At 47.4% G+C, this 20,116-nt stretch overlaps 1 protein-coding gene across 3 annotated transcripts in view; it reads left to right on the forward strand.

Annotated features, from left to right (window-relative positions):
• The window catches only part of FHL1 (four and a half LIM domains 1), a 67,980-nt gene extending 51,723 nt beyond the window's left edge, over window positions 1–16,257 (forward strand). For all 3 annotated transcript variants that reach the window (XM_081180542.1, XM_081180541.1, XM_081180540.1), the window contains exons 3-6: window positions 3,157–3,331; window positions 9,507–9,676; window positions 11,641–11,827; window positions 13,468–16,257. In XM_081180542.1, the coding sequence (XP_081036668.1) occupies window positions 3,157–3,331; window positions 9,507–9,676; window positions 11,641–11,827; window positions 13,468–13,622 (687 nt within the window). In that variant the 3' untranslated portion in view covers window positions 13,623–16,257. The remainder of the gene's footprint in view (window positions 1–3,156; window positions 3,332–9,506; window positions 9,677–11,640; window positions 11,828–13,467) is intronic.
• The last annotated feature ends 3,859 nt before the right edge of the window (window positions 16,258–20,116 follow it).

Raw genomic sequence — 20,116 nt, forward strand, 5'->3', positions numbered from 1 at the left:
CCTGGCTTATAAAAGCTAGCCAGGAAGGGCTGGGCGATGGGCTTTGCGAGGTGGTGAATGCTTCTCTCTGTGAAGGAGCCTTCCCAGACCCACTGAAAGAGGCGGTTATCAAACTGCTTTTTAAAAAAACATCTTTAGATGCGGCCAATATGGCCAACTATCACCCAGTTTCAAATCTTCCATTCTTGGGCAAGGTGATTGAGCTGAACAACTCCAGGCACGCCTTGAAGAAGTGGACCATTTGGATCCCTTCCAGTCGGGATTCAGGCCTCACCATGGGACTGAAACTGCCTTGGTCGCACTGGTTGATGATCTCCGGGGGCTAGGGACAAAGGTGAGAGCTGTTTCCTAGTTCTGCTGGATCTCTCAGCGGCTTTTGATACCATTGACCATAACATCCTTCTGGACCGTCTTGAGGGGCTGGGAGCACTGTTATACAATGGTTACGCTCCTTTCTCCTGGACTGTGTCCAGAAAGTGGTGGTGGGGGGAATGAGTGTTCAGACCCCTGGGCTCTCACTTGTGGGATGCCTCAGGGTTCTGTCCTCTCCCCCATGCTTTTCAATATCTACATGCAGCCGCTGGGAGAGATCATCAGGGGGTTTGGGCTGGGTGTTCATCAGTATGCGGATGATACCCAGCTCAACCTCTCTTTCAAATCGGAACCAGTGAAGGCGGTGAAGGTCCTGTGTGAGTGTCTGGAGGCGGTTGGAAGATGGATGGTGGCTAACAGATTGAGGTTGAATCCTGACAAGACAGAAGTACTGTTTTGGGGGGACAGGGGGCGGGTGTGGAGGACTACCTGGTTCTGAATGGGGTAACTGTCCAGAGTGGTGCATGCTCTGGTTATCTCTCGCTTGGACTACTGCAATGCGCTCTATGTGGGAAGGTGACCCGGAAACTACAACTAATCCAGATTCCGGCAGCTAGACTGGGGACTGGGAGCGGCCGCCGAGACCATATAACACCGGTCTTGAAAGACTTACACTGGCTCCCAGTATGTTTCCAAGCACAATTCAAAGTGTTGGTGCTGACATTTAAAGCCCTAAACGGCCTCGGTCCAGTATACCTGAAGGAGTGTCTCCACCTCCATTGTTCTCCCCGGACACTGAGATCCAGCGCCGAGGGCCTTCTGGCAGTTCCCTCCCTGTGAGAAGTGAGGTTACAGGGAACCAGGCAGAGGGCCTTCTCGGTAGTGGCAACGCCCTGTGGAATGCCCTCCCATCTGATGTCAAGGAAATAACTATCTAGCACGAGCAGTGGTCAGGGATGATGGGAATTGTAGTCCCAAAACAGCACACATGAAAAACTTTAAACAAATCCTTATTTCCTGATGAATAGCCTTTGGATTCTGGACACATGGTCAGCAGACCCTGGGCACCTTCCACTGGACATTCAATAGAATGGCTTTCGCCCCACCATCAAGCTAACAAGGAACCAATCTATGCAATAAATGCATTGTCTGGACACTACTATAAAAAGACAGGATGGGCACATAGACACCACCTGAGGCCGGAAACCAAACAACTGCAAACATATCTACATGCTTCTGGCCACCACCCCAAACATACCAAACAATCCATTGTGTATAGCCAGGCTCTGTTCCAGCTCTACAGACAGGGATGCTCCCCTAAGAGATCTGCAGCAAACCTTTTTGGAACTAAAATATCTGCCTGATGGAAAAAATAAAAAATAAAAAAGGTATCTGAAGAAGTGTGCCTGCACACGAAAGCTTCTACCCAGGACAAACTGAGTTGTCCTCTAAGGTGCTAATTTTCTAATTTATTTCGACTATGCCATAAATAAATATATGTTTTTACATATTTATTTTTTCATTATGAATTATGATTATCTTTTATATATTTCTTCCTAACTTGAGCTAGCAAGTCCCTTTGCCAATCAGAGTGCACCCCCATTTTGAACAACAGCGGTTGGCTCAAGACTAGCTTCTCACTTGCCATCTACCGGTAGATCCCCGGCCGATCCTGGTAGATCGCCGGATTCTGATCGTGTACAAATAGTTACGGGGGGGGGGGAGCTTAAAAAAAATCGGTGCAATCCCCCCCCCCCGCAGAAAAGCTCAACAACTTTGGGCAATATACCCACCCCATGCACTCCCCCCTCCCTCCAATGACAACGGGTAGATCACTGCCAGTTTTTTTATACTGGGAGTAGAATCATAGAATCATAGAGTTGGAAGAGACCACAAGGGCCATCGAGTCCAACCCCCTGCCAAGCAGGAAACACCATCAGAGCACTCCTGACATATGGTTGTCAAGCCTCTGCTTAAAGACCTCCAAAGTAGGAGACTCCACCACACTCCTTGGCAGCAAATTCCACTGTCAAACAGCTCTTGCTGTCAGGAAGTTCTTCCTAATGTTTAGGTGGAATCTTCTTTCTTGTAGTTTGGATCCACTGCTCCGTGTCCGCTTCTCTGGAGCAGCAGAAAACAACCTTTCTCCCTCCTCTATGTGACATCCTTTTATATATTTGAACATGGCTATCATATCACCCCTTAACCTCCTCTTCTCCAGGCTAAACATGCCCAGCTCCCTTAGCCGTTCCTCATAAGGCATCGTTTCCAGGCCTTTGACCATTTTGGTTGCCCTCCTCTGGACACGTTCCAGTTTGTCAGTGTCCTTCTTGAACTGTGGTGCCCAGAACTGGACACAGTACTCCAGGTGAGGTCTGACCAGAGCAGAATACAGTGGCACAGTATTCTTGGGAGTTGGGACATGCCTGAATATGACACGGCCTCCTCGTGACTGTTATCCCACCTCCCCACCCCCATAAAGAGAGATGGAAAAAATTGGACCGGGAACTGCCGGATAAGAACCAATAGATGGCAGCATTGGAGAGCCTTGCTAAAAAAAAAACAAAAACATGAACGTGCAAAACTTACCTGGCCGGTTTCTCTAGTTACACGCTCTTGCCTTTAAAAGGGAAACAGTGAAAATCATCGAGTAGAGGAGGGGAAACGTGCAGAGAAATTGGAACAGAAGCTCAGTAAGCTAAGGCTGCCAGACAGATAGATAGATGATAGATTGATTGATCAGGACCAGGGAGTCCCCCCACCTGTCCCCCCCACAACAGGACTTCTGTGTTGTCAGGATTCAACCTCAATTCTGCTGCCTTCCCCCCTCCCCCCTCCCTCCAGGAGCTGCATTTCAAGAACCGCTACTGGCACGAGAACTGCTTCCGCTGCTTCAAGTGCTCCACGTCTCTGGTCAACGAGCCCTTCATGCTGAAGGAGCACAACAAAGTGTGGTGCAACAAGTGCACCATGGATCAGGCCCCCCACTGCAAGGGCTGCCAGAAGCCCATCGTGGCAGGTAGGACTCCCCTCAGCTGCCTTGCACCCCTTTGCTTCTTGCCCCACTCGACTATGGAGCCTTGTCATGAGGCGGCCAGCAGGCTTATGGAACATTTCTTTTACCAAAATACTTACGTAACACGAATTCATTTTTAATGTTGCGCACAAAACCAGAGCTGTCTTGCGCATACACATTGCCAGGCAGGGGCGCCGACTTATAAAAAATATTGGGGGGGCCCATACCGGGGTCCTGCCGCTGGTTCGCTCGGGTAGCCGGGAGAACGCAGTTCGAGGTGGCGGTGTTGGGGAGAGACCCTCGCTCAGGGCGCCACAAGACTTGGCGGCCGGCGGCCTATCTGGGGGGTTTTGGAGCGTATTTCGGCGGAGCGATTGGGGAGGAGGGGGCTTGTTGCCGGATTCTTCAGCTGGGCCGGAGATCCGCTGCTGCGGGTCCCTGGGCCGAGTTGTGAGCACGGCCTGCTGAAGGGAGATCCAGCCGATTGCGCGACGGGGACGGCCGGGACTCTCCGGCTAGGGCGTGCGGCTGGCTGGCTGGCTGGCTGGTGAGGGAGCAGGTGGGGAGGAGGCGGGGGTCCTCACTCTCTTAGGAAACGCACCCGCGCGCCCGATTGCCACGAAGTCCGAAGGGTGCGTGTGTGGAATTAAAAAGCAAAAACGAGATACGGGCAGGGCAGGCAAAGAGTTTTCCGCAAGAGGATGGAGGGCAGGTTGAAGAGAAAATCACTCAAGATGAGACAGTCAAATCAGCCATGATAAAATGGGCTCAGGATATTGGGTATAACATCATGTTTGAGGACTGGGAAAGGTTATGGACCACCGGAAAGAAATTCACGGCATGTAATGCCTTGATGGAAAATATTATGAAAATGATTTATAGGTGGTACATGACCCCAGTCAAGCTTGCAAAAATATATCACCTGTCTGATAATAAATGTTGGAAATGTAAGGAGGCTGAAGGGACATTCTTTCACCTCTGGTGGACTTGTCCAAAAGTGAAGGCCTTCTGGGAAATGATCTATAATGAGTTAAAAAAGGTATTTAAGTATACCTTTCCCAAGAAACCAGAGGCCTTCCTCTTGGGCATTGTTGGCCAGAAAGTGTTAAAGAAGGATAGAACTTTCTTTATGTATGCAACTACAGCAGCAAGAATACTTATCGCAAAATATTGGAAGACACAAGATTTGCCCACACTGGAAGAGTGGCAGACGCAATTGATGGACTACATGGAACTGGCTGAAATGACTGGCAGAATCCGAGATTTGGGAGAAGAAACAACGGAAGAGGACTGGGAAAAATTTAAGGACTATTTACAAAAACAATATAAGTTGTATGAATGTTAAAAATTTACACGATTCGGAAACTATAGCTTCAGCAATTAGATTTGGGAAACAGGAAATTATATTTTAAGTAAGAAAAGGTCAAAATCTAAGGTAATACTATGTTTAATTTAAGATATAAGTAACTGATGAAAAGTATGTTAAATTTAGAGGTATAGTATTTGAAAAGTACAAAATAAGGTACGAAACAAGGTAATAATTTGCTGATATCTTTATTATAAAGAATGCAGGGTAAGGGAGATGCGAGGAAGTCCAGTTAGTTATATAAAAAATGTGTTGAATGGTTGGTTTTCTTTTCTTCTTTTTCTTTTTTTCTTTTTCTTGTTCTTTTACTTTTTTCTTCAGTGTATGTTTCTAACTTTGTATTTGAAACCTTAATAAAATATTTATATATATAAAAAAGAGAGAAAATCCTTTCGCTTTTCTGGGGCGCAGGGAAGTCTCAGAGCCGGAGGTTGGGGAAGGGACCCCCTTTGCTCTGCCCTCTTCTCCCGTCTTAGATTCGCATGGGGGTCCCCGCCCGAGCTTGCCTGGCCACCGGGCCACACAAGGGCCGCGCTCTACGCGGCACACCTTGCTAGCCGCGCAGCTGTCCTCCGCGGCTGCGGAGCGGCCCTGCGCCGGTGCCCAGCCCCTCTGGGCGCCCGCTGCGCTGCCAATGACAAGCGGGCGACGTCGCGGGCGGGGAAGGCGTCGCTTTCTTTCCCGATCCTGCATCCTCCCAGTCTTCCAGCCCTTTTTTGGGTTGGAAGCTCGTCTCGTTCGCCCTTCTCCTTTCTTCACCCTGCGCGCAATTTTCCTCCCTCGTCTCCCTCCCCATTTCTCCTTCCTTCCTGACTGACTGGCGGGCTCGGGCTCGGGCTCGGGCTCGGGCTCCGGGTCGGGCTCAGGCTCAGGCTCGGGCTCGGGCAGCCACAGCGTCGGCGGTGTTGGCGATCGGCGGCGCGGGGGGATGGTCCTCCCGGGGGAGCCGGCGCTGCTCAATGGGGTTGCCAAGGAGACAGGCCGGCCGCCCCCCTCCCCCGACCCGGCGCCCCCCGCCGCGCCGGTGCCCTATAAAAGCCGCGGACGCGCCAAGCGTCAACAGGCAGAGCCTCAAGATTATCTCGCCGCGCTCGAGATTATTGGGGGGGCTGAGCCCCCCCAAACGAATTATTGAGGGGGCTCGGGCCCCCTCAAGCCCCATGGAGTCGGCGCCTATGTTGCCAGGGTGCAAAGACCCGTCCAGCGCCATAATAATAATAATAATAATTATTATTATTATTATTTATTTATACCCCACCCATCTGGCTGAGTTTCCCCAGCCACTCCGGGCGGCTCCCAATTGAGTGTTAAAAACAATACAGCATTAAATATTAAAAACTTCCCTAAACAGGGCTGCCTTCAGATGTCTTCTAAAAGTCAGATAGCTGCTTATTGCCTTGACATCAGCTGGGAGGGTGTTCCACAGGGTGGGCGCCACCACCAAGGCGGCCCTCTGCCTGGATCCTTGTAACCTTGCTTCTCGCAGGGAGGGAACCGCCAAAAGGATCTTGGGAGAGGGACCCCAGTGTCCGGGGTGGAGGCACTCCTTCAGGGATACTGGGCCAAGGCCATTTAGGGCTTTCAAGGTCAGCATCTACCCTTTGAATTGTGCCTGGAAATGTCCCAGGAGAAATGTAGGTCTTTCAGGACCGGAGTTATGTGGTCTTGGAAGCCGCTCCCAGTCCCCAGTCTGGCTGCCGCATTTTGGATTAGTTGTAGTCACCTTCAAAGGTAGCCCCACGTAGAGCGCATTGCAGTAGTCCAAGCGGGAGATAACTAGAGCATGCACCACTCTGGCGAGGCAGTCCGCGGGCAGATAGGGTCTCAGCCTGCGTACCAGATGGAGTTGGTAAACAGCTGCCCTGGACACAGAATTGACCTGTGCCTCCATGGACAGCTGTGAGTCCAAAATGACTCCCAGGCTGCGCACCAGATGTTTGGGGAGTACAACTCCCATCCTCCCTGACTACTGGTCCTGTTAGCTAGGGATGATGGGAGTTGTAGTCCCAAAACATCTGGAGGGCTGAGTTTACCAATGCCTGTTCTAGCTTGATCAAAATTACCACATTTCCCCGTGTATAAGACTAGGTCCCCCCCCTTAAAAATAATGTCAAAAATGAGATGGCGTCTTATACTAAGATCCATCTACCCCACCCCACCCCATTTTCTTCAATATGAGTCCCCCCCAAATAGGGGACATCTTATGCATGGGGCCATCTTATAGATGGGGAAATATGGTATTTATTCTTTCATAACAGGTAGAGGCAGCTCTTAACAAATCCAAACTGCAAGAACCATATAAATAATCAAAACCAGAAATCAGGTAGCTATTGTGGAAATAGGTATTCTTCTTTGTCTGTTGGAATAGAGGAGTTTTCAGCCAGTATTTAAAAGTGGAAACAGAGGGTTCCCACCGAATCTCTGGTAGCAGAATATTCTGCAATAACGGTTCGGTTTCCTTTTCATTGTCAAACAAACATTCAGGCATCATTGCTTGTTGAAAGTGGAGTTGCAAACTGTTTCCCGGCTTTCTGGTTGACATGGGATTTTTGACCTGGAAGAGCACGCATGCTTTTTGCCAGCCCCACCACACTATAATCCATGTACTATAGTCCAAGAGATTCATTATTCTTATTTTTTATTTTCATCTTTATTTCATTTCATTGTATTGCAGAATCTAGTGTCAATTATGACATTGATAAAAATCCCCAGTGTAGTGTAGTGGTTAAGAGCGGTAGTCACGTAATCTGGGTAACCGGGTTCGCGTCTCCGCTCCTCCACACGCAGCTGCTGGGTGACCTTGGGCCAGTCATACTTCTGTGAAGTCTCTCAGCCCCACTCACCTCACAGAGTGTCTGTTGTGGGGGAGGAAGGGAAAGGAGAATGTTAGCCGCTTTGAGACTCCTGAAGGGGAGTGAAAGGCGGGATATCAAATCCAAACTCTTCTTCTTCTTCCCCATTTCCTCTCTCATTCTGTTTCTGTGAATTCCCTCTGTCACATGGCAACCTTTCATACATTTTGAACTTGTCATTGTGTGTGTGTGTGTGTGTGTGTGTGTGATAATAAATAACAAGATGAAAAAATCTTTAATAATTCCAGTGGCACCTTAAAGATCAACTAAATATAAGCTTTCAAGGTATGAGGTTTTGTGTGTAATACACACTCCGTCTGATACTCTGACAACACGACATCCTTTAATACATTTTGAACTTGTCATTGTGTGTGTATCTGAAGAAGTGTGCATACATGCAAAAGCTTATACCTAAAACCACTCAGTTGGTCTCTAAGGTGCTGCTTTTTATTCTTTTGGAAGAATTCTTTGAAAGACTTTCTTAGATCATATCACTTTTTGGAAGACTTGATTCTTTTAAGGAAGTTTTTAGATTTTTAAGAAAAGTCTTTTGAACTATCTTTTTAAAGAATGGTTTTGGTATATTTTGACGATGGCAGACCAACATGCCTACCTACTTGAATCTGTTAGAAATATGGGCAGTTCATAAAAAACCTTTTTCTTAAAATGCCTGTTCCAAAGGTCTTATCTTACTACACAAGGGGTTATATAGTTATCTCTGAAATTTCATGCATATCAGTTAATATCTTGACCCTGCTCTGCTGAATTGACATTTCAGCCTTCACAACGTAGGAAAATGGCCAAGTAAACAGCTATTTTCATGGAGGAGGGTCAAGATATTAAATGATATGCATGAAATTTCAGCTATAGCTATATAATCCCTAGTGTAGTAAGATAAGAACTTGGGAGCAGGCATTTTCAAAATAGAGTTTTTTTTATAAACCGTCCTACTGAACACCCAATGCTTTTCAGTGGAGCAGGGTCAAGATATTAACTGATATACATAAAATTTCAGATATATCTATATAATTCCTAGTGTAGTAAGACCAGACTTTTTTTATGAATCACCCTAATATATATATTAGTTACTTTGGCCCCCAGGGCAATCTGACAATAATTTTCCCACTCCTTTACGAAGTTAGCCCACGCATATCAATCCATTTGTTTTGGATCAATGTTTGGTCATTCTTCCAAACTAGTTCCGTTCCTTCTGAAGTTTCGGTTCCAATGGAAATCTCATGGTTGCGGTCATTTAGCCAACTCTATGAATTCACATAATTTGTTTAGCCAACTTGATGAGTTCACACAATTTGTTTAACCAATCTTCTACTGAGGGGATGTTGTCCCCTTTCCAATTTTAGAGTCCAAGAGATTTAGACCACTGTGTTTCATCACTGCGAGAGGTGAGGTTACAGGGAACCAGGCAGAGAGCCTTCTTGGTGGTGGCACCCACCCTTCAGATATCAAGGAAATAATCAACTATCTTACTTTTAAAAGACATCTGAAGGCAGCCCTGTTGAGGGAAAACTTTTAATGTTTGATGCTGTATTGCAGGGACGTCCAACTCTCAAGAGATTGCGATCCACTCCCAGTATAAAAAAACTGGCAGTGATCTACCCCCCTTTTTTGGGGGGGGGGTTCAGTTCAAAGTTGTTCCTATCCCTAACCCCTATCCCTAACTCCTGTTTCTAGCCCCCTATCCTTAACCCCTATTCCTATCCCTAACCCCTATCCCTAATCTTGCATATTTAATAATTGATTGGGAGCCACCCAGAGTGGCTGGGGAAACCCATCCGGATGGGTGGGCTGTAAGTAATAAATTATTATTATTATTATTATTATTATTATTATTATTATTATTATTCCTTTCAGCTTGCTATTCGTGAATCACAATTTTCTCAGTGCCACAAATTGCATCAATCTGGCAGTGAGCGTCATCTCTTTCCCTCCCTCTTTGCAGGCGACCAGAATGTGGAATACAAGAAGACTGTCTGGCACAAGGAGTGCTTCACCTGCAGCCACTGCAAGCAGGTGATTGGCACAGCCAGCTTCTTCCCCAAGGACGACGAGATTTACTGCACCTCCTGCCATGAGCAGAAATTTGCCAAGACCTGTGTGAAGTGCAAGCAGGTAAGTTGTGCCGACCCACCCTCCCCCAGCTTACCTGGATCCCATTTGGATCCCGGCTTTCCCCCAAAGGTCTCGGAGCTGTGCTCATTATCACAGTTTCCTCCGCCAGTTCGGAAGGTGCGCAAAAAGGCACTTATGCCGACCAATGCACCCACTCTTCTTTCACCACGGCCTCTCTTGGTGCAGTTCTTAACGGAGGACATATGGTGGAGATAAGGTCAGGGTCAAGGGACTCCTGGAAGGTTCAGTCCAGTCCAAAGCGGCGATGGGGTTGCAGCACTCATAGGGGTTAAAGATAGGGATAGGGATAGCAGGCATGTCCAACAGGTAAATCATGATCTACCAGTAGATCACTGGACATCTGTGGTAGATCACTGGCTCTCCCTAAAGAAGCTCAACAAGGTCAACATCTTTGCCCTGCACCCCCAAAAAGGGGTAGATCACTGCCAGTTTTTAAATGTGAGTGGGTTGCAGTCTCTTGGGAGTTGGCCACCCTAGGTATAGGGGTTAGGGATGTCCAAAGTCCGTTTTGGGGGCCTAATCTGGCCCACCAGTGGATTTCATCTGGCCCCCGTGGCAGTATAGGTCCTGGGGTAAAATCCTAAAAAAAGCTCAGCAACTTCAATCCTAAAAAAAAGCTTAACAACTCTGGTTGGCCCTCTGGCCCTTTTGATTTAAATCACTCATCATTAAGGCTTGATTAAAAACCTTTTTTTCAGAAAGGTTCAGCCTTGCTTGCATCCTCCTAATATTGACAACCAGAGGGAGGTTTCATTTTTGGAATCATAAATTCTCAGAGGAGTTTTTACAGTTAAATAAAATATGACTGATTTGGTTCTACTATGAGAAATACATTGACAGATAATGATGAAATGATGGTGAGGTTTCATAAGTTAACTGTTTCTATTTGGACAATTTTTCTGCTGTATTTGATTGGAAGGAGAAAAACCATTTCCTTCATAACAATTTAAACCATTTATATCACTAAAACAGTAACGTGATAGCATATGGATCCACGTTTGTTAACAGACTGAGTTCATGGAATCATAGAGTTGGAATAGACCACAAGGGCCATTGAGTCCAACCCCCTGCCAAGCGGTTTTAGCACTTAAAAACAAATCCTTATTTCCTGACGAATAGCCTTTGGACTAGAATGTAATTTCAATAGAAAACCTTTAGAAAGATTTTTCTTCCCAAAGCATTTCATTTTAAAAATCCTGATTTGAATAATAATAAAAATCCCATTTAAATCAAAATAAAGAGGTTGTGAGTTTTTTTAAGTCATAATTGAAAAAATCAGAATAATAATTCATAAAGAAAACAGTTTATAAGAAGTAAACAAGGAGGCCATGTACAGGATAAAGGAAGTCTTTTATTCTGACGTTTTATGTTATGTTTATTTTATGTTATGTTCATGTCTAATGGTGGTGGATTTGTTGATTTGAGTTGTGGTGGATTTATGTTGTACAATGTACAGTGGTACCTTGGTTTACAACCATAATCTGTTCCAGAGGTCCGTCTGTAAACCAAAACAGGTTGGAACTTGAGGCACGCTTTTGCCAATGGTGTCTCCCCCCCAAAATGGTTCGTTATTCCCCCCCCCCAAAAAGGGGGAAGGGCTGTAATCCAAAAACAGGTTACATTCCAGGATAAGCACTTCCGGGTTTGATATGTTTGTAATCCAGAACGTCTGCAAACCAAGGTACCACCGTAAATAAAATTTAAATTAAATGAAAATTTTTAATACAAATGGTCGTCAAATTAATTCAAATGAACCCCCCCCCATCCAAATATAATTTTTTATTTAAAAAATCATTGTCCACCCTGCTTTAAACAGAAGAGAGAACAGAAGAGAGAAAGCTTCCACAGGTGACACAGGGTTTGGGGCGGCTTGGACGAATGGTCCAAGCAGGACCCCAGGAGTCCAAGCAGCGCTTGACCTCTGACTTCCTTCCCCACGCCAGGCCATCACCTGCGGAGGGGTCGCCTACCAGGAGCAACCGTACCACTCCGAGTGCTTTGTGTGTGCCACCTGCTCCAAGAAACTGGGAGGGCAGCGCTTCACAGCTGTGGAGGATCAATTCTACTGCGTCGATTGCTACAAGTCCTTTGTGGCCAAGAAATGCAGCGGTTGCAAGAACCCCATCACAGGTGGGTCAGTGATGGGTCTGGGACAGGTGCCTGGAGGTGGTTGGAGGATGGGTGGCGCCTAACAGGTTGAGGTTGGATCCTGGCAAGGCAGCAGTCCTGTTGTGGGTGGGCGGGTGTGGGGGACTCCCTGGTCCTGAATGGGGCAAGGACCAGCTGCACAGCCTGGGGGTGATCTTGGACCCAAGGAGGCACAGGTCCATTCTGTGTCCAGCGCAGCTCCATCTCTCTGCCCAGAGCGCTGCATGTTCTGGTTATCTCCCGCTTGGACTACTGCAGTGGCAGCCCAACTCGGCCCTCCAGCTGTTTGGGGACTACAATGCCCATCGTCCCTGACTGCTGGTCCTGTGAGCTAGGGACAATGGGAGTTGGAGCCCCCAAACAGCTGGAGGGCCAAGTTCAGCTATCACTGGGATATAGGATATATCAGATTCTTCTGCTATAGGATACACAGAATATATATTCCGTTCCATTCATTCATATATTCAGTTCCATTCGTTCATTTGCTTCCCAAAAGAAGCTTGACAACTTTGATATGTCCAACGTCAATGGGTATATCACTGCCAGTTTTTTTATACTGGGAGTAGATTGCAGTCTCTTGAGAGTTGGACATCCCTGGCCTAGCTCATAAGCAATTACCATATTTTTCGCCCTATAGGACACACCGTCCCATAAGGCGCACCTAGTTTTTTGGGGGGGGAAATAGAGGGAAAAAAATTATTTCCCCCCAGGCGCGGGGCTGGGGCGGGGGAGGCTCGAGCTTCCCCCGACCCCAGCCCCCAAACAGTCAGCTCTCTGCAAGCCGTGGGAGCCCAGCGCTGGCTCCCGCTGTTTGCGGAGAGGTCCGCAAAGCCTGGACGCACTGATCTCAGCGCGCGCAGGCTTCGGCATGCAGGCAACTCTCCGCAAGCAGCGGGAGCGCTCCCGCTGCTTGCGGAGAGGTCCACGAAGCCTGGAGAGCGAGAGGGGTCGGTGCGCACCAACCCCTCTCACTCTCCAGGCTTCAGCGAAAGCCTGCATTTGCCCCATAGGACGCACACACATTTCCCCTTCATTTTTGGAGGGGAAAAAGTGCGTCCTATAGGGCGAAAAATACAGTAAGTCAAGCATCCCCAAACTCGGCCCTCCAGCTCTTTTGGGACTACAACGCCCATCGTCTCTGACCACTGGTCCTGGGAGCTAGGTATGATGGGGGTTGTAGTCCGAAAACAGTTGGAGGGCCAAGTTGGGCCATGCCTGATCTAGACTAGTGGTGGCCAAACTTGGCCCTCCAGCTATTTGAGGACTAAAACACCCATCATCCCTGACCGCTGGTCCTGCTAGCTAGAGTTGTAGGCCAGGTTTGAGGAAGCCCACAAGTCTTGGGAGACCTGGGGGCGGGGCTCATTGGAGAGAAGCCCACCTACCCGTCCCCGAACCCCCCCCCACTCCTTCCAGGCATAGGCAAACTCAGCCCTCCAGCTGTGTTGGGGTTATAATTCCCATCATCCCTGACCACTGGTCCTGTGAGCTAGGGACAATGGGAGTTGTAGTCCCAAGACAGCTGGAGGGCCAAGTTTGCCTATGCCTGAATAAGTGACCTGTGTGCTTCCTTCTCCTTCCTTTCTAACCCTTCCCTCCCTGTTCCTCCTCTGAACCGGCAGGTTTCGGGAAAGGCACCAACGTGGTCAGCCATGAAGGCCACTCCTGGCACGACTACTGCTTCAACTGCAAGAAGTGCTCCATCCCGCTGGCCAACAAGCCCTTTGTCTTCCACAGCGAGCAAGTCTACTGCCCCACCTGCGCCAAGAAGCTGTAAGGGGCGGAGCCAGGGGCAAAGGGGGGGGCACGGCCTCGCCTCTTCCCTGGAGGGGCTTGATCCGTGTGCTTGGAGAAAACCTGCCCACTCTCCTGCCCACATTTTAGGCTTCCCCATCCCCATCCTTAAGAGGTGCCCGGCATCTCCCCCCTCCCCATCTGACAGGTGCATTCAATAAAAGCTCTGCCTTAGCATCCTACCTGCTGCTAACCTTGCTTAAAATCCCCCCCCCCTTTTAAAGGAAAGATCTTCTTATTTTCTTGCCATGCTTCGCAGGTGCCAGCCAAAGTTTAGGCTCAAGCTTTGCACATCCAAATGTACTTACTGATAACCAGGGTGGATTTGATTTAAATCATATATTCAGTAAGACTGGATTTCAATCACTAGTCAGGAAGACTTGATTTAAATCATTTTTTAAAAAACAGAAAGGTTCAACCTCTTGCCTTCTTGCCATGCTTCGTGGGTGCCGGCTGATGTTTCGGCTCAAGCTTCACACAACCAAATATACCGCACTTTCCCATCTAGAAGACTCCCCCTTCTGTAAGATGCCCCCTATTTTGAGGGACTAAAACTTTCCAAAATTGGGGGGGGGGGATTGTTGAGCTTTTTTTAGGGGGCGTTGCCACAAATTGCCTACCCGCTGTGGTCACCGAGGGGTCTTAGCAGCCTGCGCTTTGAGTCTTATATAGAACCTCATCTTCTACACGGAAAAGTACGGTACTTGCTAATAACTGAGCACATACAGCTAATTAGTTTTTTTCCGTGTATAACATGCCCCCATGTACAGTCATACCTCAGGTTGAAGTAGCTTCAGGTTAAACATTTTCGGGTTGTGCTCTGTGGCGACCCGGAAGTAACGGAGTGTGTTACTTCCGGGTTTCGCCGCTTCCGCATGCGCACACGCTCAAAATGACGTCATGCGCACGTAGCTAATTGCGACCCACGCACACGCAGACGCATGTTGTGTTTGCTTCAGTATGCGAATGGGGCTCCGGAACGGATCCCGTTCGCATCCAGAGGTACCACTGTATAAGATGCCCCCTATTTTGGACTGGACTTAACTGTCAGGGGTCCTTTACCTTTATTTTGGGGGACTCAAAAATTAAGAAAATGGAGGGAGATTGCTCCCAGGTATAAGATTACCCCTCCCTTTTCTGCATTATTTTTTAGTAAAAACAACAACACCCTAGTCTTATACAAGGAAAAGTATGGTAGGTTACTAACTTCTAAGTGAGCAGTAAGATGAGGGCTGAAATCACATGGCTGCTTTTGAAACGGAAATTTTTTGCTTTTCCTTCCTGGGGAGCAAAAGATCGGGAGAGAGTTTGGGGCCGTCTTAAAGGGTCACTCACTGACCAGGAACACCTGCATTTAAAAGTCTAAACAGGGTTGCCTTCAGACGTCTTGCTGATTTCCTTGAGATCTGATGGGAGAGGGTGCCACCACCAAGAAGGCCCTCTGCCTGTATTAAACTGAATCCTGGGGTGGGGTGGGAGGCAAAATGCTTGTGTGCTCTTCCATATCAAAAATCCCATGAAAGCCAGGAAATGGCCGGCCTGAGCCCTTCGCAACGTCAGTTTCCACAAGCAATGATGCCTTCATATTTGTTTGACAATGAAAAGCAGGGGTCAGCAACCTTTTTAAGCAGGGTCCACTGTGCCTCAGATCTTGTGGGGGCTGGACTATATTTTTTGGGGGGAAATGAACAAATTCCTATGCCCCACAATTAACCCAGAGATGCATTTTAAATAAAAGGACACATTCTACTCATGTCAAAATATGCTGATTCCCAGACCATCCGCCAGCCGGATTGAGAAGGCGATTGGGCCGGATCCAGCCCCCAGGCCTTAGTTTCTCTAGCAATGCCCTAGGTCAGGCACGTCCAACAGGTAGATCACTTTGGCTTCTCCCAAAAAGCTCAGCCACTTTTGTTTCCTAGCCAAAAAGTGGGCCATCAGATTAAGTTCCACTATATAGGACTGGGGATTCAGGACCCATAACTGTGTTTTATATAATCAACTTTTGATTATGTTCTGTGTATCTCACAACGTTCATTCAGTTCCATTAATTTATATATTCATTTGCTCCCTAAAAAAAAGCTCAACCACCTTTGCTTCCCCAAAAAAGCTCCACAACTTTGATCCATCCAATGACAACGGGTGGATCACTGCCAGTTTTTTTTTTTACACTGTGAGTAGATCACAGTCTTTTGGGAGCTGGACATCCCTGCCCTAGATGATAGTATGTCAATATGCAGATCTGATCAGCATCACATGGTCCAGCCCAGAAACATCTCCAGAAAACCTGGCCTTTGCAGATTAACACAATGAAACCCTTGATGCGCACGAAGGAATAAAACGCAAACGTTTGCAACACACAATTTCCTCCACCCATTCTTAGCTGATACTTGTATCTGTTATCACACCCAAGATTGCGTCCAATGAAGTGTCTCATGGGGAATTAAGGGGAGGGGGGGATTATGGAAATCTATGTGTGCTTGGTTCAAAACTGTATAAGAAGTAAGAAACGTCTCCTGTTTGGAGTCTTATCCTTTCCTCCTTGGCGAGACTGCTTTTGACCCTGCTGCTGCAAAAATCTCAAATAAAGGTCCAGCATCTTCGCTGCTTTGCTTCAACTTGCCTGGGTTTGTATTCCATTTTTGCATGCCGGCCGCGGGAACCTTCACAGGTCCCATATGACAGGAGTCCCTTATTCTTCACCATTCCTGGAAGCCTTGTGTGGGAACATCAAACCATAGATGGACACCAGAGATAAAGTATGACAAACTAGTAGCAAGAAAAAACTCAGAATAGATGAAAATGAGATCATAAGTATGGATATATGGTAAACAGGGCAATTCAGAAATGCTCAGATAAAAGTGATTACATCTGGAAGTCAGGGAGGGGGATGGGAGGAAGTCAAAGCTCAATTTGAGCAAAGATCTATGTGATGAAGAAATTTCATTTGGTTGTTCTAAAGCAGGCATGTCCAACAGGTAGATTATGACTGGAAATCTGTAGAGAAGCTCAACAACTTTGGCTCCCCCCAAAAAGCTCAACATTTAAAATGGTGCCTTCCTCCTCCCTAAAAAAAGTCACCCACTTAGACCTGAATCCCTTTTTTTTAAAAAGGGCTATCCTTCCTAAAAAAAGCTCACCCACTTTGATCTGAATCCCAGAAAAGGGGGCAGATCACAGCCAGTTTAGATCGCAGTCTCTTGGGAGTTGGTCACTCCTGTTATAAAGGGAAAAAGAAAAAGAAAAAGAAAATGAGATCATTATCCATAAGATAACCCCAACCAGGCGACAGGAGAAGAGAGAGAAATCTAAACCTCTACTAGAAGCCCTAAAAGGAAACCCGATAGTACACAGGTGGGAATTCCCAGAGGGCACCTCGTTCTTCTTTGAGGGGGAAAGGTGGATGTTCACAACGCCGAAAGACACTGAGAAATTTGGGACAAAAGCCACTTCTTTTCAGAGAAAGGCCCAATTGATTTTGTGCCTGATTTCCAAACATTCCTGTTCCGCAGACGAGGCTGTAGAACAGGCACGTCCAACAGGTAGATCACAATCTACTGGTAGATCGTGGGCCTTTCCTGGTCGATCTCTGGCCCCTCAGGGATCTCCTTCCCCCCAGAATAAAAAAGAACAAAAGGAATTTTAAAAAGCTCAACAACTACTGCTTCCTGTTATGTTCTGTGTACCATATTTTTTGCCCTAAAGGGCACACCGGCCCATAGGACGCACCTCGTTTTTGGGGGGAGGAAATGAATAAAAAAAATTTATCCCCCCCCCAGCCGCAGGGCTGGGGCGGGGGAAGCCCGAGCTTCCCCCAACCCCAGCCCCCAGAATAGGCTGCTATCCGCAAGCCTTGCGAGCCCGGCGGCAACTCCCGCTCACAAGGCTTGCGGACACCTGCGCGAAGCATGGGGCACCCTCCGGAGGGTGCCCCGTGCTTCGGGCTGCAGGCTGCTGCCCGCAAGCCTTGCGAGCCCGGCAGCAACTCCCACTTGCTTGCGGATAGCTTCCTGAACTTGCAAGGCTTGCGGATAGCTTCCTGAAGCCTGGAGAGCGAGAGGGGTTGGTGCGCACCGACCTCTCTTGCTCTCCAGGCTTCAGCGAAAGCCTGCATTCACCCCATAGAACGCACACACATTTCCCCTTCATTTTTGGAGGGGAAAAAGTGCGTCCTATAGGGCGAAAAATACGGTATATCGCAAGGCTCATTCGGTTTCATTCATTCATATTTCCCGTTCCATTCATTCATATCTTCTGTTTCTTTCCTTCATTTGCTTCCTTAGATCAGTGTTTCCCAACCTTTTTTGGGCAAAGGCACACTTGTTTCATGAAAAAAATCTCGAGGCACACCACCATTAGAAAATGTTTAAAAAATTAACTCTGCGCCTATATTGACTATATATAAAGTAATTCTCTTTAATAGGAATCAAATAAACACAAAGAAAGTAAATCCTATGAGAAAATCCTATGAGAGAAGAGAGCAAATGTTATTAGAAGCTGGGGAAATATCCATGTAAACGTAACGGATTCAAATACTTAAAAGGAGGTGCTGAGCCCTTGACATATGCCTGTAAAAAGGTTGATGTTGGCGTTGTTAATTGAATTAGTATTCTGCCTTTCAACCCAAACATCTCCAGGGCAGTAATGTAGCTGGCATGAGTCTGATTTAAATTGTGCTTATACTGTGAATCTAAATTCAATTTCATTTATAATGAATTGATTTATTATTTATTAAAGTATTTAGGCTGCCTTTCGGGATAAAGAAATCCCCACAGAGTGGTTTGCAATGCAATGCATTGCAATAAATAAAATAAAATAAAATAAAATCTATTTAAAGCTCCACAAAGGTTATGTGGGACACTGTTCAAACTCTTTGTGATTAGGATTTCAATAATTTCCTGATAGTCCAGTTCTCTGTATTTCCCAGGTGATCCTTATTTCACCTGGCCTTGGCTTTCCTTGTGCTGACTATCCATTTTCTTTCATAGTATGGGAAGAGACTGTCCGCCCAAACAAGCCCAACTGCTGCCTGCTTTACAGAACCTCCTGGATGACTACGGATTTGTGTCACTGCCCATTTCCATGAAAGATTTATTCATGCATTTTGCACAATGCCACAATCCCACAGGCAACTTTTAAAAAGGATAATAAAGGATGATCTGCATGACTGCCTTGGCAAGCGCAATACCTACCAGGCTCAACGCCGGTCTCGCGCTGCCGCTTCCCGCGCTCTCAAGGCCCCGGGAGGAGGAAGGCGTGAAGGGAATCCCGAAGGCGCGAAAACCTCGCGCATGCGCAGGCCTTCCGCCTGCGACAGCCCAGTAGGCCGGCCGAAGCGAGCAGTGATGGGATGTGGGAGGGAGCTTGCTCGCCGCCCCGCGTGTGCCTATGTGGGGCACGTTACACTGACATAACTTAATCAAATTATGAGTCCTGTGAAGGAGATGATTCTCTCTATACATTCTTTTCTTCACACAACACATTTTATTAAGTAGTCTTATATGCTATTCATATCTTCTTCTTCTAAAGCTGCATTATTGTTGTGTATACCTTCCTACACCTTTTCCAGTTCTCTTTAACAGCCTTCTCATTAAATTTGCCTCTCCCCCCCCCCGCGCCGTGTGCACACTGAGACTGCGCCCACATCACGCACTTAAAACACATTTTAAGCACTTTTCCCCCTCCCAAGAATCTTGGGAGTTGATGTTTGTTAAGAGCGCCGGGAACTGTAGCATTAAATGTGCTTTAATGGTGTGCATTCAGCTTTGATGTAAATGCTTTCATTGAGCGAGCAACCATGACCGCAAGATCTTTCCTTGGAAAATCACTGCCAGTTCAGGACCTGCCACTGCATATGTGAAGGCTTTCCAGAACGCATTGCTTTATGCTTACATTGAACCTCATCTGCTGCCCATTCTCAGCTTAGAGAGCTGCTTTGGCATTTCTTCACTGGTTGCTTGGGTTCCCCACCCCACCCCCATATATATATATTGGGGTTTTATATTTCAGCACGCGTTTTGCAACCCTGGAGAAATCAACGTACTAAAAAGAACGCAGGGAAACGCCCAGCTTCAAACAGCAGCCCGTGGAGGGCAAGAGGCGTGACGACGGGGGCGGGGCCTAGGGGCTCGCCCCCGCAGTCTCCTCCCACTGGTTTAGTTAACTCGTTTACAGAGCGCTCAGAAAGGGCTTAAGATTCACTAGGAATAGTGCGCTTGACGGTACACGTGAAACTCTGGATTTAGTGGTTTTCCACGCCGGCTTTAGACGGTCGTGTGCATTACAGTACTGGACTTCCTTCGAAATGTGGTGATTCTGGCTGGCTGCACCCCAGGGCCCCCCTGCTCACTGGACTTCTGCCCCAGAGCCCTACACAGAGGAAGAGAAACGGGTCTCTTTGCATCTCGTCTGGGGAAAATAATAGCTGAGAGGAAGCAGGCTGCGGACTGATATGGAAGCTCGAGAGAGGGACTCGTT

The sequence above is a fragment of the Podarcis bocagei genome (assembly GCF_964188305.1).
Source record: "Podarcis bocagei genome assembly, chromosome: Z".
NCBI lineage: Eukaryota > Metazoa > Chordata > Lepidosauria > Squamata > Lacertidae > Podarcis > Podarcis bocagei.